Source organism: Pangasianodon hypophthalmus, chromosome 16, assembly GCF_027358585.1.
Source record: "Pangasianodon hypophthalmus isolate fPanHyp1 chromosome 16, fPanHyp1.pri, whole genome shotgun sequence".
Classification (NCBI taxonomy): domain Eukaryota; kingdom Metazoa; phylum Chordata; class Actinopteri; order Siluriformes; family Pangasiidae; genus Pangasianodon; species Pangasianodon hypophthalmus.
In genome coordinates, this window is record NC_069725.1 from 5,847,437 (window position 1) to 5,873,414 (window position 25,978).

The 25,978-nt window shown below is 38.9% G+C and overlaps 1 protein-coding gene and 1 long non-coding RNA gene across 2 annotated transcripts; one reads left to right on the forward strand and one right to left on the reverse strand.

The window, feature by feature from the left end:
- Positions 1-301: 301 nt before the first annotated feature.
- On the reverse strand, positions 302-9,199 carry LOC117599212 (uncharacterized). The gene is made up of 4 exons (XR_004579659.2): positions 9,086-9,199; positions 8,792-8,838; positions 8,011-8,160; positions 302-383 (listed from the first exon to the last, which is right to left on the reverse strand). It is a non-coding gene; the product is annotated as an uncharacterized LOC117599212 (long non-coding RNA).
- On the forward strand, positions 9,068-25,750 carry c1ql4a (complement component 1, q subcomponent-like 4). The gene is made up of 3 exons (XM_026920087.3): positions 9,068-9,580; positions 10,298-11,803; positions 22,314-25,750. The coding sequence occupies exons 2-3, from the start codon at positions 11,267-11,269 to the stop codon at positions 22,491-22,493; spliced, it is 717 nt and encodes a 238-aa protein (XP_026775888.1). The 5' UTR covers positions 9,068-9,580; positions 10,298-11,266; the 3' UTR covers positions 22,494-25,750.
- The last annotated feature ends 228 nt before the right edge of the window (positions 25,751-25,978 follow it).

Sequence of the window (25,978 nt, forward strand, 5' to 3'; positions counted from 1 at the left end):
AAATAAGTGGTAATGGGAGCGAATGGGAGGGAGCTAGGGAACACTTTCTGTCATCACTTTAGAAGGTTGTGACCCCAGAGCCCAGTGACACTGAGCTGTTAAATAATTCAGCGGCTATCTTGCACTGGGCCTCTGGAGAAGCTGCGGCTGTGATTGCTTGGAGCTGACTGACTGACATTTGCACATGAAAATGGGCTTTGTTTTCCCCCAAACAGCAGGACAGCTTAAGGAAAACAGTGCAGGGCCTCAGAGGAGGGTGTAAGGGTGAGGAAAGAAGGGCCAGGCACAGGTGTATGGCATACTCACCTTACAACCCCTTCACCAGCAACCTGATGATGAGAACCTCTTCTGGAGTGGTGCAGCACATATCAGGAACACATAGCCTGCAATAATTAACCAATTCAAACAAACGTGCAAGTTACATTAGAAATAAATACATCTATAGATTTTAATTAAGAAAATTCGGCAATAATGAATTCTGACAAAACTCTTAAGTCATATGCACACTCAGGCTAAGTACAGGTTTGTGTAAATGTGCATGCTCCTTGGGTACGTGCTGATAATTTAGAGATGGGTTTTTGCAAAATTGAATGGATTGTTGGCAATGTATGGTTTCATTACTTCTACACTGACTCCATTTAGAGTTTAATTAGCTAATTCTCTAAGCTCTGAGCCAATAAAGCCAATATTCAGGTTATGCTGGGTGAGAAATTGACTATAAATAATCTCCTATCCATCTCTTGCCAAATTCGAAAAACGTTCATTGTACAAACTCGTTAAACTATGAAAATGAGAAGTTTCATAATAGATAATAGCCATTTAGGGGACTATAACCTCATTTGGTTATGGATTATTGCTACTGATTCAGATTAGCTTAATAATAATAATAATACTGTAGTATTAATTTTCCAAGCTTAGTCTATTGCTAGTTATATATTCATATTATACACCAGGAAAAAGTTGAATGCTGCTTCTCTTGCCAGTAACATACAATAAGGTTTAAAAGGTGCACTGCAAAAAACATTACGTGAAAACATCTTTATCAAATGTATCATTCTGAAATTATTATAAATACTATTCAACCTACAGACATGAGACAAAGGGTAAAGGGTAAACCGGTGGCTCTGTTATGGGATGGCTTTTGCTGACATGGTTTGGCACAACTTAGACATAATCTTCACTGCAATCAATACACAGTTCTTCTGACCTTATCACCTTTATCCTGCAATAAAACATTTTTATCCCTATGGGCGTGGTCTCTTCCAGGATGATCCCGCCCCCATTCACAGGGCACGAAGGCCCACTGAATAGTTTGATGAGGATGAAACTGATATAAATCATATCCTATGGAATTTAGTGTCACCAAAGTTCAAACTAGTTAAACACACATGGGAGATTTTGGAGCGATGTGTAAGACTCCACCACCATCATCAAAACACCGGCTGAGGGATCATTGCAGTACAGTTCCAGAGACTTGTAGAATCTGTGCTAAGGAACATTTCCGTTCTGGAGGCTCACGGTAGCCCAACACCATACTAAAATTTAAAATCGTTTGATGTTGGTTTTTCTTTTAGTTTATCACCTAAACAAAGTTAAGATTTATCCTAACAATTTTAAGTGAATTCTTCACTGGAAGGTTAATTTTACTTCAAGTAACTATTATCATTTTTTTAAAGATGCAAAATGAAATGCCAGTGCAGTACAATAATATTAGATACAGTTAGTAAATTTGCTTATATTCAGTGTTTCATTTGCAAAGATATGCACTATATGTTTTGCTGTGTTTAAAATTAGTAGGCAATGTTCATAGCTAGTGTTTTCTTCTTGTGATTAGTAGATTCACCCATCAAATAAGTGCTAGTTTACAAATTAATTAAATGGCACAGTTTTATTTTTTAAAGTCAGTGGAGCGCAAAGCTATAATCAAGTAGGCCTACAAATGTAGAAATATGTGAAAAAGCTGTTTGTTATTATACACATTAACTATATGGATGTCCACAATATCTGAAGGATGTTATCCTCTTATTTTAAATATATGGCAAAACATCCCCTTGTAAAGCTACTTTTCCCATCTGCTCATAATTAATGTTATTGTGTAATATCACTTAATATGTCTATCATTGTTAACCTTCAAAAATCCCAAACAGGTATGTTAATCGCTGTTCAACAGTTAAAGATGCCCATTAATACAGTTATTGAAAGTATAGTAATAAAATGGTCAGTATAAGTTGATGATTGTCTTAATATTTAATTACGCCATTTCACATTAACCAGGTTATTAGAGATGCCAAAACTTGAGGTTTCTTCTCATCATAAGATGGGTTTTTGTATATTTTCAAATAAATCTAATGCCAGTCACTAGATATGCAAGAATATAAGGATTTAAATATAGCCATCATTTGAATCCAGCACCCCTGAGTCTTATGCAGTGAAAAATATTAGCATATCTTTACAATCTTTCCATGTTCCAGATAAACGTCACTACCACTTAGCACGAACACTGGCACAAATAAATATGCCATTCACATTTGAGTGAAAAGCTTTTGTTTAATCCCTAAACCCTCACAGAAAATGAATGTGGACTTAAAGAGGAGGAGTAGTGGGGCTGCATGCTCTCAGTATGCTTGACCATATCTCTCAGCTTGAGAGGCGGAAAGCAAGGGATAAGTGGACAGCGAGGGGGCGGGAGGGAGGGGGAGAAACACGAGCACGGGTGGGGCGCAAGACAGCTGACAAATTGTGATTAATAAATGTGGTCCGGGATGGCAGTGTGGAACGATGCTTATTAATAGAGAGAATTAGAGTGGCTGTGCAACTCAATCTGCACACTGTCACTCTGCATCAGGCGCCATAATCAGAGCCTAATGAAACAGCACAGCAGCACCTCCCCGCCCATCACCCCCCACCCCCTTTACACCACCTCCCACCCTCCAACCCATTCACTCTCTCTCTCTCTGTAATCACTTTCCAGGATCCACCCTTCCTTACCGGTAAATTGATACATCACCCTATATGCATACACGTCCACGTCCTAACATAGAAGTGAATCTACTTATGAATATTTTACTCATGAAGTGGACATGACACTAAAAATCAGTCTTTCACTCAACTTTTCTAACCTCACACAGGATCGTAAAAGTATCAATCCAAACGCTATCCATAAGATTAGCCTTCTTTTCATGTCTCTGAGATACAATTTTGCAAGAATGTAAGATAATGAATGTAACAATTTAGTTGCTTAAATTTTATTATTCATCTTAGAGCATATTATTCAGTAAGTGCTATGAATTATTCACTAACTACAGTAAAACTAATAGGAAAGATGTGCACTTATGTATAAGAGGGAGGAATGTAAGTCTAGATCTGTCAGTGTGACCTGGCACTTTAAGAGGTTAATAATTTTACAGACAAATCTTATCTTACTGTTATAACTTCTTGTATTAAAAACACCATGTTTCTCTCTAAACTGCACAGATCAGAGCATGTGCTAATGTGCTACACTCAAAAAAAAGGTGCCAGAAAAGATTCTTTAGAGTGATACCATACAGAAACCATGTCTTGTCTTCCTAAATTATGTTTTGATTTATGGATCTTTAACCCATTTTTGTTGGTGCTACAGAGAACTAAAAGAAAAAACCCTGTCGTTACATAAATTTTGTAAAAATTTATTTAGTTTTTTTGTGGTAACAACAAAAATGGATAAAGAATTATGGACTGAAAGGTTCTTTACTGAACCTAAAATGGTTCTTTAGGGAACCAAAAACAGTTCATTGATGGTCTAATGAATCTTTTCTGGTATCTTTATTTTTAAGAGTGTATTTGGTTTTCTTTGCTCCCAACAGTGTCTTTCCAGTTTCACCTGAGTGCTTTGTCGCTTTTCTGTATTTTTTTATCTCTGTCCTTTGGGACAGTGTTTGTCAATCCCAGACAGCCCTGTTGAGTGTGTTCCCAGTTCTAACCCATTCAATTCGACTCATTAAAGGATCTGTAATTAGATGAGTCGAACCATGTGTGTTAGAGTGGGGAAAACACTAAACCTTTAAGTAGTGCCCTAGGTCAGCGTCTGGTAAACACTGCTCTAAGGCATTGGTCATTAACTCCAGATTTGTACTTAGTTCAGTTCCAGCAGTCAATTAAAAACTTTGGAAGACAGTGATTAGTCAGATCAGAGGTAGTGGGTAAGATAAGAATTAAACTTAAAGAACGTAGGTCTTTAGGATGAAGGTTGATGAATTATTTTCTGTTATTGGGATGCTTCAAGAGTCATTATTAAATTTAGGCCAGAAGAAAATAATCAAATAATTGAGGTTAAGACTAATCAAATTCGAAGTTAGCTCAAGAATTATTGGCACTCTTGTTAAATATGGGTAAATTAGGTTATAAAAAAAAATGTCTTTGGGGTTCATTAGCTTAATCTCAAATTGAAAATATGAGAGTAAACTAACCTTTAATTACTGTAAACATATTTTAAAGAAAATAAAAAACCCTTATTAAAAATCTATAATATATAATAATTATATGTCATGATTATTGGCACCCCTGCATTTAGTACTTTGTACCTCCCTTTGCCATCATGATGGCACTGAATCTTCTCCTATTACGCTTGATGAGATTGGAGAATACAGAGCAAGGAATCTTCAATACAGAATTTCTCAAGATCCTCCAGGGACCTAGGTCCTCTCTTGTCGACTTTCCTCTTCAGCTCACTCCATAGCTTTTCAGTGAGGTTCAGTTGACTGGAATGACCATGCAAATTTTTTATTTTATGGTCACTGAACAATTTTTTTGTGGATTTGAACATATGACTTGGACAATTGTCTTGTTGGAAGATCCAACCATGACCAAGTTATAGCTTCTTGACAGAGACAGCAAAAATTTTTCATTTAAAATCTCCTGATACTTAATGGATTAAATGTATACTAACAAGGTTCCCGGGGCTTTTGGAGAAAATTCGGCCTCTCAGAATCATAGATCCATTTAACAGTATTCGGTTCTTTTCTGTATAACAATCCTTTGGGGACTTTATGATCTCAAATGGCTACCATCTTCTGCAAATATCCAACCGTGATTCTTGAAGAAATTTTCCCTCTCTAACCATCCTCCTCTTTGTGTGTGGGGGCAAAATACACTTGCATCTTCTATGCAGGTCCATTACAGCTCTGGTTGTTTTCAACTTCTTTATGTTGCCCCAAATCATTTAATTTGTGTATTCTCTAATCTTCCCCATGTTGATGAATGACTAAATTTGGAAATTTGGCCTCTGTGTCACCTCTCATTTACACCCCAGTGAAAAAGCAAGCCATGGGTAACCACTTACAGAGTGTCTTATAGAGTCCCAAAAGTTTCCTCGGACTTAAAATAAAAGTAAATAAAAACATGCTTATGTTGCATTGTGTTTATGCGATGAGTGCCGGTAATTGTGACACATGGTTTTGTTAAAAAAGTATAGGTACAGTGTATACACATGACGTAATGTATGGCGCTCATTACTTAATTTAAGGCAGAGGACACAGGGAGTGTGTTATAGCATCAAATAACATCATGAAGTAGATCCTCACAGCTGTGATGTCAATGCTTTGAATGTTTTTTTATATGCAAAAGTTTTCTTTTTGCAAAGTAAAAAGAAAAGTATGTTCAGAAATGTTTTAGAATGCAACACTATAATTTTTTTATACCACAGCACTGTTGAATTCTTGATATAGTGATGATATAGTGAAGAGACATATTTTCTGTGAACAGAGGTTTATTTAGTCTACAGTGTAAGCACTGATTGTAAGCATTTTCGATATCCATCACTGATCCACCATTTTTGTGTAACAGCATGGCCAATCGTGTTTTGTTCCATACATAGGAACAAGCTACTTGGGGTGGAACTACTTTTTTGGCAAAAGAAACAGCCCATGTTTATAAAAACATGGAAATAAATGTTGCTAGCTTGTAGCTATAACTGTAACTTAGTTACAGTTTTAAATTTATTGTAGTGCAAATCTGCTTTTTCTTTGTTTGTTTGTTTGTTTGTTTGTTTTTATCTTAATGCAGGTCTGGCAATGCAAGTCTAATGTTAAATATTTTCTATTTCTGGTGTTCATTTTGGTAATGCTAGCAGTTGGACAACAGTAGTGGCTTAGAACAGAGCAACTGTTACTGTTACCATAGCTACCAGTGGTCAGCAGAATGAAACAGGTATGGATGACCATGTGGAAAAATTATTTTTTTCCAGTACAAGAACGGGTAGAACACTTTTCAACCAGTCAGGTTGAGTGAACTAACTACTGTACACTAACATGCCTCTCTGATTATAAGAAGCATCATTAAGTTGCAGTTCTTGAGAAAACATGAATACATCTAATAACGTTATAAGTATAATGGAGGATGATGATGGCGCTCCACTGACGCATCAGTATTTAGCTCTTTATTCATTTTTGCTTGATATCTTCATAATCTCAGCATCCCAAATTACCTACAGGCAAACAGACACAGTACACACACCTCCAGTCTTGTTATTAGATCTATGAGCTCAGTAAAGTTTAAAAATGAGCTCAGTAAAGTTGATAAAAATTAATTTATTATTTTTAATTGCACTATTCGTTGTCACCCAGATGAGGATGGGTTCCCTTTTGAGTCTGGTTCGTCTCAAGGGTTCTTCCTCATATCATCTCAGGGAGTTTTGCCACCATCACCTCTGGATTGCTCAATAGGGGTAAATTTATAAGTTTAAAATGTATCTCCTGAATTTATTTATTTCTGTAAAGCTGCTTTGCGACAATGGCCATTATTAAAAGTGCTATACAAATAATATTGAATTGAATTGAAGTAAAGATTTGAAGAGTCTAGTAACAATTACAGCCTATTAGGGTTTAACAAGCCAACAACATTTCATACTATATGTCACAGAAAGCAATTACAAATCATAATTGATAAGATAGTGTAGAGCATGGGGGTGTTGTGGGCGGGAGAAATTAATATTATTGGATTTGTGTAAAAAAAAGACAAGACTGATTTACACAGATTTCCTTGGTTTAAACGGACATGTATGTGTGCATCTCTGAAATATGTGAGAGCAATCTGACACAAATTTTTTAGGAATTTCTATCAAGCAAGATCCCTCTCTCATGCTCTCTCTCTCACACACGCACACACACACACACACACACACACATCCATATATGCATAAGGATAGGTGATGAAAATGGGGGGCTAATTTAAATACCATAACTCTGTAATGATCCATGCTCCCCCATGCCCTTTACCTCCTTAGGTGCCTCTGGCTTTTATAAACAGCACCGTGAAACATTAATTAGTAGTGTAAAAATCAGTTAGAGACATAAAGCTATGCATGGCATGAATAAGAGCATACAGTGACTAATGGGCTGTTCAGGTCACACATCACTGAATAGATGTTTCGGTTAGCCTGACTGTGACCTGGGGCTATATTTATGGCTTTCATTCCAAAATATATGAGACGGGTCAGTGTAACAATTCAAAACAGGGATCATGGGCTTAGTAAATATGTAAGAGCAGATCAAAAATGAGCAAGCACTTTCAAACTCTTCCTTCAAATAATTCACATCAAGCCATCTTGCTAAGTCAAGCAAAATGCAACTAGCTAAACGAAATAGCAAAGGAGAAAATGAAAGTTAAAGGAGAACAGCGAGGACAGGGAGAGGAAAAGATGGAAAGTGGAAAAGAAAATGAGGGATAGCTTAGACAGCTTAGAGACGTGCATATTTCAATATTAATCAGCTCAGTAATATTTTAACAGGCACTAAAGATCCAATTCTCACTATATTGCCTGTGACTCCTGGCAATGATTATGCATCCGTAGAGGCCACAACTGTACTGGAGTAGTGTGTGTGTGTGTGTGTGTGTGAGCATGTATGCGTGTGTTTGTACATGTGGGTTTGTGTGTGTTTGTGTGTCTAATGGAACGGACTGACTGACCCACAAAGTGGAAGTGACATACCATTTAACTCAGACTGCAAAACACACACACAAACAACACACACTCACTCCAACTCTACGTGTCTGTTGAATCCCCCAAGATCCAAAGTCACTCCTGTCTCACTGCTCATTATTTGGGTCGAGATCTTCCTGGACTTCTCTGTCCTCTCTCCCACTGCACACACCCTTCATCCTCCATTCCCCCGACACTGGTCACATCTGAAAGAGGGAGGAGGGATGAGAAAAGAGTCGTCAATATGTATTCGCCCTGCTCCCACCTCCGCCATTAAACTTTAAAAATGCAGATGTGTGATTAAACCTGACAGGGAAGAAGGGAGATCGGATGAGTTACACAGAATTCTCAATGGAGCCGCACAGAAACTCCATATTTAAACAGTTAGTGGCAGCCCAAAGACACGCTGCATGCAAATGTACACACACCACAATTATCGATGCACAATTACTTTCACACAATGCCGCCCACCATTACTAATAGTCAGAAGATCATCTCACCTAATTAGATTATTAGACACATGTATGAATGAGTTAATATTTCACTCTAAAATGGGTTGTAGAATAGGTTTATGTGTGTGAAATGAGTGGGGAAAGGCATAAGGAGACAAATACTGCCTTTAAATGAGAGTCTGTGGAAGGTGTATTTATTATGATGTGTAAAGAACTGTACAGAATGCAGAATGCTGGGCAAGAGATGACAACTGAAAAGTGTTGTGTGTGTGTGTGTGTGTGTGAGCACAATGGTTTCAGTGTCCTTCACTAATGAGGTCTAAAAGACCTCACACATGGACACACACACACACACACACACACACTGGCCTTGAAAAATACTCACTGTTTCCTTATCCACAACACAGATGTGTTACTCTTGTTGAAATTAATCTTTGAAAAGAAAGAAAGAAAAACAGTTCATTTTAAATGGTTTTCTGTAACAGGTATGTAAACAGACATAGCCTACAGATATGAGGCTATCTATTAACATGTACATTTTAATAACAACTAAGCTGGTGGTTGAAGAGAGAGAGAGAGAGAGAGAGAGAAAGAGGGAGAGATGGAGGTGAAGGAAGGAAGGAAGGATGGAAGGAAGGAGGGAGGGTGAGAGCAGATCGAAACGTTGCTGAAATCTCACAGGTGTTGGAGAGAGGTTGACTCGGCGCAGTCCACTCAGACCTGTTTCGGCTAATCGGCTAAAACATTACATCTAATCAAGTTTGAACTCTTTTTATTTATTTATTTTTTTCTGAAGACTAGTTACTCCGTCTATAGCAGCGACAACTTTAACCTTTTTCACTATTTTCACGCAGTTTTTTATTGTTGTTGAGGGAATAATGTCTAGTCGTGTCGATTTTTCTCCATTAGCTATCAGAGATATCAGAGATAAGATAACCACACTGCAGTAAGCTAACGCGCGAGGGGGGGAACAAAGTCCACAGGAGGTGAGCGCGCGCTTCCCGCGCTCTGCGAGTGAGCGGCTTTCGCCCGCTCGCGCGCGCACAGTTACTAACGGTCGCTGCTGGGAATGTGTGTCGCTGACAACGACTGGAAAATTCAGTTTCTCGGTTAGGATCATCATCTTCATCATCACGAAAGAGAGAGAGAGAGCGGAAACGGACATCTTCAGACGGTAAGTGTTTTTAAACTTTTTTTTTTTTTTTTTTTTAAACAACGTATTTTGTTGAACGTTCGAAGTTGCGCGTGACGACGGAGGGTTGTTACCTTCACGTGCGTCACTCTGGGAACAGCCAGGTGTAAATGACATTGGTGATATGTTTGTGTATATATATATATATATATATATATATATATATATATATATATATATATATATATAGAGAGAGAGAGAGAGAGAGAGAGAGAGATAAACACTAACACACTAGAGCTATTTTCACGTTGATATTGATGTTACTTGTCTCTGAATGGCGACATGGAGGGAAGCCTGCAGGACTAGTAAAATAATTGTAGTGAATAATTGTTTTATTTTTTTCAACTTTAATAAAGTGAATTGTGGTAAATGTACATGTTTGTACTGCTTATAGAAATCTAGAAGTTACTGCAGACAGACTATACAGTTATGTGGTGTGTAGCTTTTTATACAGAGTACTGGAATACAGTGTAATGTTATGCATAATGAAATGAATGAATACCTTTATAAAGGTGTGTAGTGTAAGGAAATGTATAATGCACGAGCTGTATAATAAAGTTTACAGCGAAATAATATGCATAATGAAGTGGAATACATTCTACTATTTGATATATATACCTTTATATTGGAGTATAGTGTATAATGACATGTGTAATGGAGTTTCATTTGATTTAATCATTCATTTGTTTCTTTCTCCAGTTATGGATTTTTAACATTGCCCATGAAAAGCCGGGATCTGTCTCTAAATCAAGACATTTTCATAATCTCCTAAGACATCAAAGACTTTTTGCTCAGCCAAAACTCACAAAAACGAACACAGAGAGCCATTTTCTGGACAAGAGAATTCCAAAGCATTGGTTTTACTTCATTCTCATGCAGCATTGAAATTCCCACGTCCTAAAGTGAGCTCTTGATATATCTACAGAGAAAAAGTATTCCTGCTTTTGCAAACGTATTATTTTGTGACTACACAACCTGAAATGCACTCAGTTTGATAGTTGTTGTGTGTCAGTTACTGCTAACGAGGCTCTTTTCTGAGCTGTGAGACAACATTCTTACTGATCTGTGATTAAAGAGAGCCTTCAAGAGACTTGTGTGTCCGAGAAGAAGCTGTACATAACAACAAAGCTTACAACAGGGTGAATCAAAGAAAGGAAAAACAAGTCAACTTCTTTACAAGTCAACAAAATTTGTATAATACAACCACTACAGTAATTGTTGTGGTCATAGTATTGCAGTAAATCCACTATAGTAATTGATCCAGAGCTCACTTGTATTTTGTCCTCTTTTTTCCTGCCACTCCCTCATATTTGCAACTGTCACTCTTCAGTCTCTCTTACTCTCCTCCCCATAATCCCTCAGCACCATTTCCTCTCTGTATGCTCCACACTCTTCTCAGTCTGTTCACCTCATCCATAAATTCATCCATTATTCTTGTCCCCATTGCTCTTAACCTTCCTTAGACATTTTTGCTGCTGGCTTTAGTTTTTATACATAGAAAAAAACCCATAATCCCCTTTTTCATACTGCCAGTGTGTGTATTTCTGCACCACACCATCCACACTGGCGGGCACCATTCCGCCCAAAGGAGAGGAGGACTTTCTCGCGCTGGCTGCCTCCCGGCTCAGCCGCCGCAAGCGCGTCATAGGGGCGGCAGTGGGTGTGGCCATGGTCCTTATTCTCTTGGTCGCCATACCTCTGTTGGTCCACAGCACCAAAGGGGGTGGAGCTGGAAGTGCAGGAAGTCATTATGAAATGCTTGGCAGTTGTCGCATGGTCTGTGACCCCTACACCCCATCGCAACATGGCCAGGAATTGACATCTGTCTCACCACGGCCTCCTGAGATCACAAGCCGAAGAGGGAAGTCTGGATACAGAGGGCCTCCAGGACCCCCAGGTCCACAAGGACCCCCTGGAGAGCCAGGAAAGCCTGGTCCACAAGGACCCCCAGGACCTGGCCCAAATGGTTATGTGCCCTCCATCTACACGCCGAAGATTGCTTTCTATGCAGGCCTGCGGAAGCAGCACGAAGGCAGCGAAGTGCTCAAGTTCGATGATGTGGTCACCAATGTGGGCAACTACTATGAACCCACTACTGGCAAGTTCACTTGTCCCCTCCCTGGCATCTACTACTTCACCTACCACGTTCTCATGAGAGGGGGAGACGGAACCAGCATGTGGGCAGACCTAAAGAAAAATGGACAGGTGAGATCATTTTTATTAAACATTTGAGTCAGTTGTGGATGATGGTTACGAATATTGTTTTATCAAGTTTATTTTTAGATTGTGTTAAAAAACTGTGAAAACATTGTGACAGTCTGAAGCATTTGACAGTCTAAGGCGTCCATGCTTTGCTCTCCTATCTCTACTGTGGGTATTTTGGACATAATTTCTAGTGACATTTTATTAGGAGTTTGATGGGGGAATTGAATGAGGGAAAAGTCTGTGAAAAGGGTTTTGTTGTGAGTATTTCTGTCAAACCTGCAACCATGTCTAGGTTGTTGTCTATTGTATGCAAAATTTACACACCTTTTTTTCATTCCACAAAGTCTTATAGATGTAGTGCCTTTGTTCTAATATTCCTGACTGTCTGGTTGCTCACAGTGCCTTCTTTTCAAACACATTACAGAGGTTCCAAGGTGTCTCAAAGCTGGGACCTGGCCCAAAAGGTTATGTGCCCTTCTTTACACCTGGCGTTTTCATGTTCCCTAAGTATCATTATTATATCCATATCAGAATTATATCCATATCAGAATGATCTGTATAAGAATACGTCATAGTGCTCATGGGCCGTGATTGCTGAAGCTGGCGTCTATAAGCAGATTTATAATGCCATGCAAATTGTGTTCTTTTGCATGAAACAACTCAAATTGAGAAATAACTTAGGAAGTTGGTGATCAAATCTAATGAGCTGATTTGCATATTAGAAGGTAAATCTATCTACCACATATAAAGATACATTTTAACTGCAGGTGCAAAAGCATGTGGTTAAAATCTCATCAGGACACTATCCAGACACAAAAGGCATGAAATGACCGGGTGTAAGAAAATCTTACCATATGGGCTATTAGCTTAACAGAACCTAGAGAGTAGTTTGATGTACACCTTACATAAGATTGTAAGGAATTATAATTTTATTGTTTTGACTTGTAGCTTTCCTTTACTCAGCAGAGTCTGTGTCTCCTGAAAGGATGCAATGTATCAGCTGAGAGCATGGTGGAGATAAGCTCTTAGTGATCCTTTAACGCATTGACCCAGTAGCGAAAGAACTACATGAACGGGGTCTTGGCCTTACCTACAGATGTGTCAAGGAATTAGGAAGCGCCCAGCTAGTGTACTGGATAAAAATGAAAAACCTATCTACACTATATGGCCAAAAGTATGTAGACACCTGACCATCACACTCATATGTGGGTCTTCTTCAAACTGTTGCCACAAAGTGAAAGTGAAAGCACATAATTGTATAGAATGTCTTTGTGATTACCCCTAGATGTGAATGGGTGTGTGTTTGTGCGCGGTGCCCTATGCTAAATTGGTGTCCCACCAAGGTTGCATTCCCAGTGTTCTTGGGATAGACTCCTGACCTAGATAAAGTAGCTACTAGAGATAATTAAATGAAGTTATATGAACTATATATATATATATATATATATATGCATGTATATATCTATCTATATATATATATTCACCATCCACTTTAATAGGAACATCTGCTTATTTATGCAGTTATCCAATCAGCCAATCATGTGGTAGCAGCAGCACAATGCATAAAATCATGCAGATACAGATCAACAGCTTCACTTAATGTTCACATCAAACATCAGAATGGGGGAAAAAAACACGGCATGGTTGCTGGTGCCAGATGGGCTGGTTTGAGTATTTCAAAAACTGATGATCTTCTGGGAATTTCACACACAACAGTGTCTAGAGTTTACACAGAATGGTGAGAAAAACAAAAAACATCCTGTGTGCAGAGGGTCTGCAGACTGAAACACCATTTTGATGAAAGACATCAGAGGAGAATGATCAGACTGGTTTGAGCTTATAGGAAGTCTATAGCAACTCAAGTAAGCACTTTTTACAACCGGGGTGAGCAGAAAAGCATCTCAGAACGCACAACACATCAAACCTTGAGACCTCTCTTACAAGGCGTTTCTACCTGCAGAACTGTCACTCACTCAATGTTTTTTGTTTTTTGCACCATTCTGTATAACACTAGAGACTGTTGTGTGTGGAAATCCTAGGAAATCAGCAGTTTCTGAAATACTCAAACCAGCCCATCTGGCACCAACAACCATGCCACGGTTGAAGTCACTGAGATACATTTTTACTGAACTGCTGCTGCTACATGATAGGCTGATTGGATAACTGCATACAACAGGTGTTCCTATTCCAAGTTCCTGTTCCATTATTCTTCCATTCAGATGTCTGTAACAGGCCTCTTCTACTTTTTTTCTATGACAAGTGTAGTATCCCTATGTTTAGCAGATATGTAAATATTTGTAAATATAGCAGACAAAAATATTTCTTGGTGTTCCTTGTTGCAGCATTTCGGAAAGTTTGTAAATGTTGTTTAGAGGTGAACCGTTTTAAATGTGTTACCAGTTTAGCAGTTTCAGTGGCCATTTTACCATGTATACATAAGATATGGGGACATTTTATAGGTGTACAATTATCAACTACAGTCCATCTGTTGCTTGCCTTTAAAAGACCCCATTGCTGGGTTAAGAGTATTAGAGTATAACAGTTAACACACATTGTGCTTTGAAAAAGATAAGCTGTAGTGTACACCTACAAGGTGGATCAACAAGGTAGGTGTGTGTAATAAAGTGGGCAGTAAGTGTACATCTCAACCCCCACTGAGATTCGGTGTCTGATTCACTCGCACAAGCACCACACCCACTACCTAATTATGCATAGCTACAGATGAGCTACAGACTGCAGTTGTATACCTACAAAGGACACCTGATAATATGGCCAGTGAGTGTAACTGGAAAGTAGGTGTATCTAACAAACTGGTTACTCAGTATAGTTTATAATTTATTCATTGCTGATTATTGCTGTTGATAGCAAAGATTGCTTGTTGAAAATGTTGTCAATAAAATAAATCAGTACATCTTTCCAGTTTTAAGTCTTCAAACACTCTGATTCTTCACAGTTACATTTTATGACTGTATAATTAACAAATATGTTTTCTACTTGATTATCACCTTAAAGGAGGTGTAGTAGGCATAAGCAGATATGACTGTCAAGTAAATAAATAATGAATGCAAAATTGACGGCTTATTCATCCAGTTGTCTAGTCCCTTGACACTAATTAAAGACTAAAGGCAAGACATGGACAGCAGAAAAAAAGGTGTTTTATAAATCTACTATGGATTTGAGAGATTATACAACCTGTAAAATCAATAGTAATAAAGCCACCCCCACTTCCATTTGCTATCTTGAAGGGAAAATCTGAAGGCACACTGACAGATGTATATGCAAAACATAAAAAATACCCGTTCCTATTTAAGTAGGGAATGAAAGGTGGAAAAGTGCGGTTTCCTTACTGTCAGCTGTTCTGTCTGAATGTGAGGGTGCATCGTATGAAGAGCTCGGAGTGAAAGCACTTTAAAGAGGTCCTGTGGCCACCCTGCACAGTTTAGTATTGTCATGCACATCCACTCCTCCTATTAAATCATTCATAACCCTTAGATTGGATCCTCTGCCCACCACCCCTGCCCCCTCTTCTGTATTTCATTGATTGCCCATTAATTATCTTTTCACTCAATTCAATTATTTAACCATCTCCGTCTATCTCAAACCCATCAGGTGGCTCTACTTCACTAGGCTTGCTGGCCTTTGTGTCTTTATGACAGACAGATATATATATATATGTGTGTGTGTGTGTGTGCGTGTATGTGTGTGTGTAGCATTGGCTTCACTAGTGTAATGTAATGTGGAAAAAACCCTTTGCAACAGAAATGGACAGCAAAACACCTCAGGCTATACCAGTGAAGTAAATAGTAAATGAGTAAATAGCGCAGAATTTAAATTTGAAAGCACTCTCTGAATGTAGATATATCCAGCCCCACACTGTGCACGAATAATAATAAAAACTCAAGTGAATGATTTTGACAGATGCTATGAGAATTGAATTCCCAGAGGTGTCATCTCAAAGGAGGCACCAATCTTCAGGGATTACAAGAATTATGTTAATTTGTAAAAGGTAATATTTCTATATGAACAAGATAATCCTTCCATAAGAGTATTGCTATAACAGTGCCAAAGTTGGAGGTAAACCACAGCATAATTATACAATCTATGAAATACTTTTATTTCACTTTGGATAACAAGAAAGAGTTTTGCGTACAGTGCCATTGCATGCGTTGTATTGGAACAGATGAGACTGAGAACAATATGGCAGCCCAGTAGGTGTCCTGGGGACTGCAGTGTACGAGTGAATTAAGAAACAAACCAAGGAATTGATGCATTCGCATTAGTGTAAGCCACGATGGGGAGAGAAGGCCGAGGCAGACATGCAGTTTGACAGGAAAGAACAAGATAGATAGCTCAATTGAGACTTGTAGACAGTGGACTGAGAGAAGGGGCAGAGACAGATGGAGAAGCAGTCATGTCATGGCTAGACAGGTTAACAAGGTGTCTGGGAAAATAAAAAGTAACCAAGAAAAAACCTAGACTACTGGTAGACGTTAGAGTTTGTTTACAAATTATGAATGTCGATGGACGTCGGGGAGTTAATTAAAGCAGGAAGTCTCTGATGGCTCCTCCTGGGTGTATTCTGCACACTGCTTCACCTGGTTTAGAGCTGCAGCATGCATCTGGAAGAGCTGTCTGCGCCTCAGTCGTGATGGACAGTGAAAGCTGTTCTCAGAGGGACTCGGCCGTGTGGCTGAGACAGTTTGCTCGAAGTCGGACCCTAGCCATGGGAGGCTAAGGGCTCCCAAGGGTGTGCCTATGCTGTGACAGAGCTGTGCATCTGCCAAAGACTGCTAATCCATTGCCTTAAGTAAATCTTGCTGGCATTTCAGCTCCTTCAAATGACCTTTCGGCCATAATGCCCCGGTAGAGTTTCATCAGATGGGCCATGAGTTACGAGACTGAAATCAGTGTATTGGTCACAATTTGACACTGGTAAAATGTAAATAGTATTGATGGACAAGCGTGTAAAAGTCACAAGCAAGCATATGCTAGAAATAGTTTGAGCTGTGTGGAATTATAATTGCATGCTGAGGTTACCACTTTATTTGGATTCAGTTTGACTTTACAGTATGACTGGTAAGATGTGATGGAAGAAGCAGTTATGTTGGTGGTCACATGCTGAAAAATATTTCCTACACGTTTGTTTGCTGTATGTCAGCACCTGCTGCAGCTGAAGTGAATTAATTAGCAGGTATTAGGGGAACATGGATAGTTAGTGCCGCAACACTATCACTTCAGAGCTGTCTCTTTTGCTTGCCCATGTGTAAGGCTACCTAATCAAATAAATATGATTTGTCCAGTCAGATTTGCTTGTGCATTTTCCCCTTTTCCTCTCGTATCTGGTGAGGACAATTTTAACATCTGTGGTTATTCTCATGCAGAGGTTACATAACCACTATTTGAAGTCTGTTCTCTGATGATGGAGTAACAGCAGATGAAAGATGTGGAAACATGAAAAGATTTGTTCAGTGGCGATGACAGTGCAAGCGTTAGAGGTGGCATCTTTATTGTTCTGGCATGGTCAGAATAATGAGCTGTTTTTCCAGCATCTCTTTCTTAATGCTAATGTGGATTTGATTCACAATACAGCAGCGAGATTATATGTCATCTCTGGCTAAACGGGAACATTTTTTCATCCTCATCATTAACTTCCCCGGTGCTGTTAATCTTTTAATTCATAGTCCCCTGGCTCTGCTATGTATTTCAGAATCCAGGGAATAAAGTAGACTAATACACATTTTATCCTCTTTCATTTAACCATTCGTTTTTTTTTCTTATACTGTCATACACTCCTTTAATAGACCACCAAAAGGTCAAGCTTTCTTGCACTCTAGTGTAATAAATGCCATCGCCTGTCTGTTAATGACTGTAATAAATGTCTCCTCCCGCAGCATCATAGACATGATACAGTTGAGGTATAATGAGTGGCTGTGGTGAGTTGACATTCTGTAATGACCAAATATATTCAACTGGAATGACACTAATGAATGAAGAACTGATAATGATCTAGGAGTATTCTTTCCTTCCATCTGATTATCCTTATGCACAATTTGTAATACTAACCATATAGTCATTTACTATATAAGTAGTCATAATGTCTTACGGAAGGTATATTCTTGATCCATAAATATAAAACACCAGCCCAATTAAACCATAATTCTATGAACAACTCAAGTGATTGCTTGTCTCGGTTTAATCTTGTACACCCCATGGGGGACAGCAAAGCTATTCAATAAATGTTCCATTTCCAGCCCTTTGGTTTCCCCTCTCCCTCCGCTGCTATGCACTTGGTCCCTTAGGTAAGTTTAAGAGCTAGTTTTCCATTGTCTCCGCTCTAAGAGGCCTGTATATCACACGGAATGAATCCTGTCAGTTTTATTACCACTGGAGCACAGCAGCAACTGATAAAAACAAGACTTCATATACCCTCACATCTCTTTGGTCTTACAAAATAGCCTCGCTTGATCAGTCTGTTATCCCTACCCCCTCCCGGTCTTCTCCCCACTCTCTCTCTCCGTCTCCTCTCGCCTTGTCTGTTGTCTGTCTCTTGCTTCACATCTCTGCTTGTGTGTAAAATGCCAATGCAGCTGCGCCCCTCTTTCTCACCCTTCCTCATCTCCCTCCCTCCCTCCCTCCCTCCCTCCCTTTCATTTAATGGTGCCCCTGTAATGAAAGGCGCTGGCAGAACAAGCCCCCGGCAGGCCCGAGGGTCCTTGCTCACAGCCAGAGCCGAGATCAAGTCAGTGTGGTGTTTCACAAGCAGCTCGCTCCTGTGTCAATATCCATCTCCGCTCCAGTCCACAGTAATCCTGAAAGATCCCCTCGCTCACCCCCCCCCCCCCCCCCCCCCCAAAAAAAAACATTTCACTTATATTTGATAAATGCCGGAAAACACCGAACGAGCAAAAGTATGTTTCGCCCTGAGGATGGTTGATCCCGATGCCTGCTGCTGGTCCGAAGCACAAAACGTAACCCATCCCGAAAGTTCAGAGCAGTAATCGATAAGGGCACAGAAACAAGCTTAAATGTTCTACGCTGGGTGTTGGCTAATTAAAGTGACCACTTGCATTTTGGTATTGAGCGTGGAAGTATGCCTGAGGGAGAGAGGGGCCCTTTTCACTGTTCGGCAATCTTAATGAGCGCAATGACATGCTCTTGACGTCGATGAGATGAGGAAGCCAGGCCATCACTGTCACACACACACACACACACACACACACACACACACTGATGACATATTTTCTATATTGAGCATCTCCGCTGACAGCATTTCAGCCCTTTTAGATTTTTCATTTTTTAAGCTGTGCCCACATTCATATGTTGTATGCTCATGGTCAGTGATTTGCAAGTAGTCCATTTTATCAGTCTATTTAGATAACATTGTTTTGATTTCGTACAAATTTAACTCAACTGATTCAGAAAGGGAAATCTTTTAAATCACAAAAATCAGTATTCGATGATACGTAACTTACTGGCAGCACACTCCAGTCAATTTACAAATTATTGACTGAGCTGTTTTGCAGCCAGAGTCTGTAGCAAAGTGCTAATAGAGTGCATCTGTTAAATTATTACTGCGAGTATGAAGTTTGCCAAGTCCCAGTATTCAAAGTTTTAGGAATATTTGTGTAGCAGAAGCAAAGTTAGTGTTTTAGACAGTTTAAGGCCTGCAATGTGTTCAAAGATTCACACTAGTTTCCCAACAAAATATATTTTCATATATTTCAATCTAACAATGCACAATTTTAGAGAGCATTCTGCCCAAGAGCTTTCTCTGATTGGTTTGATAAATTGTAATATTACACCAGTTTGTTTTAATAAATTGCATAGTATAATGTGATTTCAATGTGCAGCAATGATCAGGGAAACATGTGAATATACATGTTCTGCATCTATGCTGTTATTTGCTATGCAAAAATGGCACTTGTTAAAATACACATCTGTGTATGTGCTTACAAAAATGGCTAGGATATATGGTAAACAATTAATCCAAACACCCATCTCTTGGTATATATTTTTTCCAGAGTGTGCCTGTTAGGGAAGATTGTCTGCAAAGCTTGACAGGGATTGAGTGGTGACACTGTAGTTAGTCACTGAGCAAAGCACTAGACAAATGATGGCTGGGATCTGGCAATGGATACACCATTTTTTTTTTAAGACTCTATAAATTAAGTGCAGAATTCTTCAGAATGATAGAATCATCTATCCTAGCATTTAGGAAATGAATAGATACGATTTCATGGTAAGTAAATCACCATAGTCATTAGAGCTAGTCTGTCTGAAATTCTGTGAAGCTTTAACTTGGGTGTGTCTTCAGGTTGCTTTTAAAGGGCTCTGTGTGGAACGTAATTAAATGTTTTCACCTGAAAAATCTCAGTGAGTCAGACAGATCAAATCACATCATGCCAAAGGAAGATGAAGTTTTGTCAATTGTATCACAGCTTTCTGAACCTTCTTAATTATAGAGTCTGTTCAAGTGTAGATGTCTGTGTGTCTACATGACTACGCCCAATTTAAATTGTTAACAAACAATAGATCCACTCCTGTGAGTCGATATGGCAGATCCTTGATGCAGAATTTAAATAAGTCCGTGCGTGTGGCGTGCAGTCTCTGAAAGATGGGCACAGGATGTGTTTCTCAATTCAACAGGTCGATACTGGAAAGAGATACAGTGTGTGTTTACACACCTCCATAGCAAGCCTTATTCCACAGGTTGGACCATACGAGCAGCGGCTTTACAGGAGATCGATACGAGAGAGTATGGAAGTAGCCTCGATCCATTTAGTTTCACCGGCCTTGCTGTCAGGCAGTCCACAAAACCACACAGGAGGAGAAAACCCGGAACACAATTAAAAAACCAATTTACAGGAACATGTAAAGGAGAAGCCACCAGACAAGTATAGATATGATTCACAAACACTGTGCACATGCTTCTGATACCTAAAGTGTGTTATTTTATGTATAGGATATATTTAGACAATTTAAAATCACTCACTTGAAAATGATAAGTAGCTGTCAAGCATGTATTAATATATACAAAATTATAATCACTTAATAATAATAATAATAATAATAATAATAATAATTTCATTATATATTATATATATAAACCTTTTAAACATGTTTTTTAATTCTTAAATCCTAGCTAATTTGCAAAGATGACCAAAGTTGTTGTAGAATTTAAATAGGTATTGACCAGGTATCGTTAAATAACTAACTAACTAAATAAACAAACGAATAGCAGGTACCACTGCAGCCTCATAGCTCCAGGGTCCCTCGTTCATCTGGTTCACCTTGAGCTCACTTTACTGTGTATATGGGTTTTTGTTTGTTCACCCCATGATCACATGAGCTTCCAACCACTGCCAAAAAACGTGATGTTATGTGGAGCATGCTAAATTGCCCCTAGGTGTAATTAAGTATACAAATGTGTATGGTTGTCCCTGAGATGGATTAGCGTCCCATGCAGGGTGTACTCTCACTCCCAGTTTTCCTGGGATAGGCTCCAGATCCACCAAGACCCCGAACAGGATAAAGTGGTTAATGAAGATGAATGAATGAATGAAAGGTAGATATATGTAAATCCACACCATGCAACGCTGGTGTAGCATGAAGAGGTATTGATGGTTTATCAAAGAAAGGGGGTCAGACTTCTTTGGAGTGTTTCCTAATGTTCACATCTACAGTATGTACACTATATGGCCAAAAGTTTGTGGACACCTGACCATCACACCCTTATGTGAGTCTTCCCCAAACTGTTGCCACGAAGTTGGAAGCACACAATTGTATAGAATGTCTTTGAATGCTGTAACATTACAATTTCCCTTCACTGGAACTAAAGGGCCCAAACATGTTCCAGCATGACAATCCCCTTGTGCACAAAGCGAGGTCTATGAAGACATGGTTTGTCTAGGTTGGAGTGGAAGAACTCGAGTGTCCTGCACAGAGCTCTAACCTCAACCCCACTGAACCCTTTTGGGATGAATTCGAACTCACAGCAGGCCACCAGATCTTCGTGCCCATCAACAGTGCCCGGCCTCACTAATGCTCTTGTAGCTGAATGGTCAAATTACCACAACCAAGTTACAAAATCTAATGGAAAGCCTTCCCAGAAGAGTGGAGGTTTTTATAACAGCAAAAGGGGACTAAATCTGGAATGGGATGTTCAACAAGCACATATGTGTGCAATAGTTAAATGTGCACAAACTTTTGGCCATATAGTGTAATATGGATTTCTTGATGAAGGCAAGTGTGTAGGTGCTTTTGTGACTTCAGTAACTGCTATTATTATTATTATTATTATTATTATTATTATTATTAAAAATGAATCTTAAATGACTTACAAAAATAAAAATGATATGTTATATATAGATGTGTTATACTGTTCTGTCTGGCAGACACGGTCATTTTGTTTGGCCCTGGTAAGTGCATGTAAAGACAATGACAGAGTGAAGTGTGGGCATCTCTCTCTGTCCTTCCTCTGACCGTGCCTCTATTTCTCTCTGTGTGACAGGTGAGGGCCAGCGCCATCGCCCAGGATGCAGACCAGAATTATGACTATGCCTCTAACAGTGTGATCCTGCATTTGGATGTAGGAGACGAGGTGTGCGTGCAGCTAGACGGGGGGAAAGTCCATGGGGGAAACACCAACAAATACAGCACCTTCTCCGGGTTCCTCATCTACCCTGACTGACTATCCATCAGCCCTGCCGCTCCTTCACCTCACAATGCTGCTCAACACACAGACACAGACACAGACACACGCACACTAAACAGACCTGAAAGGAGGGACATACACATCGTTTGATGCTGAGAGCAGAAGGGCTTCACTGACATGATATCATGAGCGAAGTGTTGCTTTCATTAAACAGGTTCTTTTCTGACATGTTGTTTGTACGTGTATGCAAATGATGGTAATATGCTCTACTTATATGAATGCAAATTTCCAAAAAAAAAAAAATGTGTATAATAGATATTGCATATAGAAATATATCTACTGGAGTGTTATCCTCCCTCAGCACTTGCAGCATTAGGTGTAAATGTGTTGATGTTATACAAGTCGCATTATTTTCGCGTGTCTCATTTCAGTATTTTCTTCACATGGCAATGAACACACATTCCTGAAGTTGGACAAAGCCGTTATACACACGGCTTGGTGGAAAAGATTTCCATGGTCTTGTTTTCACTAACAAGAGGACTGATTGGATAGCGTGGCGTAACGGGAATTCAATACAATGACATATGTATGCGCGCACACACCACCACTGTGGGCTTGTGATTAATCTAAGTTCCCTGGTTCAATTAATTTGACTTAAAGTGACTGCTTTGGCTGTCAGTGTGGAATTGGAGATATGGCCTGTGTGCATGGACGTGCAGGGTGTGTATGTGTGTGTGTGTGTGTTCAAACACACAAAGCCTGAGCTGTGTGAACATGGATTTTCAATGTGTCTAAGCACCCTGCCCCAGAATGAACCATTAATATACCAGCTTAGGGTAGTAATATTGTATTTCCAGCTTGACTAATGATAAAATTTGACCAAAAAAGCATAATCGTAAGATTCTGTCCAAGACGTGTTTTTTTTTTTTTTTTTTTTTTTTTTTGGCCTTACGTAAGCTAACAGTGATAAAGTGCATTGATCTAAAATTAAATGAAATGGCTGAAAGTATCTGTTCATGCTTCATTAAGCTCTTGTCATGTGATGATTGAAAAGGTAATGACTGGTAAATCAATAAGCAAATAAAAACTGAAAAAAAAAAGACATGCCCAACATTAGCAGCAATTTGTAATTTGTTAATCCTAATTTTGAAAGAGTAATATAATTACATTTTCCAACATAAATTGTGCCAGTGTAAAAAATATTCGATATCAATAATTACTATTAATGGATTTTTGAATTCTCTGATTATATTGTATTTTATGTATTCGTAAAATTAAATCAGGGCCAGATAAAGGGACCTTTCTGCAAATTAAGTATTTAAATTATTTGTTTTATTATTTGTATTATTTATTTTTTAACAATTAACATTTAGGGCAGTCCTGAGTCTGTGTGTGTGTGTGTGTGTGTGACAGTATGTTTCTGTTGTAGCAGAAATGATGATAAAGATTCTATGCATCATACAGTGTTCCTGTAATTCTACTAAACTGTGTAATTTTACATTACAGATCAGAAAAGGTGGATTCTGGAAATCTTATAGTAATTCTGTGCACAGTGGGATTTGGCAGGAGTCAAGTGCAAATATAAAGAAATTCAAATACACATCCATACATCCATAAAACAAGCTCCATTTCTTCTCATAAAACAACTCTAATAAAGAATGTGTAACTAGCCCTGACTCTTTTCTTCCCTTTGTACAGAAAATAATATGTCAAAGAAAAAGAAATCTGATTGGTCATAAGGTGCTGAATAATTTTGTATAACTGACAGCGCCACCTATACTTTTATATTTAATATACGTTTATATTAATGCACTCCTTCTGATATGTTATTGGTTCTATAGTAAAAAACTTCACAGGGACTTGTACAATGAACACTCCATGATCTGAGGCTAATACAGGACACAAAATACGGACACAAAATGTGTTGTTACTTAATAAAGAAAGCGTATTGATATGGAAATATATGAGCAAGGACTCTTGAGTGTCAGTGTTTTGTAAGTCAGTAAGTTTTCCACCACGGGAAGGTCTTCACAACAGTGGGGTTTGCACTTTCCGGTTTCTTTGTAACATTCAAACTGCGTTTTCTGACTTATTAACTTTAAGAGGGAAAAAAGAGAAGCTTGTGACTGTTTAATGCCATAACATAAGTAACAACAGGAAGTAACTTGCATCATTGATGTCCCATGGCATTAAATGTAAATATAAAACAGTTTTTTAAAAAATTTATTTATTTTTAATAAATTAAAAATTGTAAAGATTAGCAAGTTGCTGTGGTATAAGAGGAGTAAAACAATTTTGGGGTGGTAACAGTAACCCCACTATTAAACATTACACATCTCAACACCCCATCCTTGCTCATTTTCCTACAGCAGCATTCTCCCAAGTGTTTTATTCATTGTATAACCTATATACACACATACACATATTTGTGTTAATATTAGGAACTGAACTTCAGTAGGGCTGTATACATCCGTCAGTACCTCATAATGACCTTATGAAGAAAACCAGTGTCACTGTTTTTTTTTTTTAAATTAGACTCCCTAAAAACAGCAGACAGCAGCGGAAACTTTGCCACTACCTGTGACAGTGTTAAAAAGAAGGGAGAAATCTTTAATTAAGAGCGAGCGGTAATGACATTCTGAACTTGCAGCCTGTGGGGGATCGCAGTGTGTGTGTGGAGCCAGCCTCCCCGCTCTCTCCTGCTAGTCTACAGTTGAAAGTTAATTGGACCGGGAGAGGTCTGAGACGGTCTGCGCCGAGGCCCATTAGCGATTCCCCTGTCGAATGCAGAGCCACGAGGATCACAGACTCACAAATAGGAGGATTAAAATAATCAATACACTTCACTTACCTCCAACGCCTTCACACATGCGCACGGCTGCCCAAAGCTGCATGCAGACACACACACCCCCGCCCAACTGAATTCAGTAATTAGTAGAGGATCTATTCACCATTGGTATGATACCTGGCGCCTTACCTTCACCCACACAAATAGCATTAGCCGTGCTATCTAATGAGGGGGCATAGTTTTGACTGGCTGTGTGGAGATGAGGAAAAGGTCAGCGAGCTGTTGAGGGGCTGCTCTCGCCACACAATGCATCACACGATCTAGAGCTGATATTTCAGTTGTGGCATACACCCAAACAAACCCTCACTATAATCTTATTTTTTACTACCAAAAGTTGAAAGCACGATAGCAAGACTGTTCATACAGATTTATTGCTCACACAAATTTTACCCACAGATTTGCTCCTTATACTTGCTCTGATTATTAGGGAATCAACACTGCAAAGTCAGTAACTAATCAGAATGGGTTACCAGTTTCATAGTGGTTATTTTTAATAAGATGTTGCCACAGATTAATATATAGAGGCCACAAGATAAGCTTATTGTCTCCACAAGTTCAAGATACCTAATTTGTAACCTCTAAATATATAAACATGTGGTTTCAATGTATTAATTTGTGACTACACCTTGTAAAAAAGAACATCATCGCCACCTCACAGGCTCAGTCATGCTCT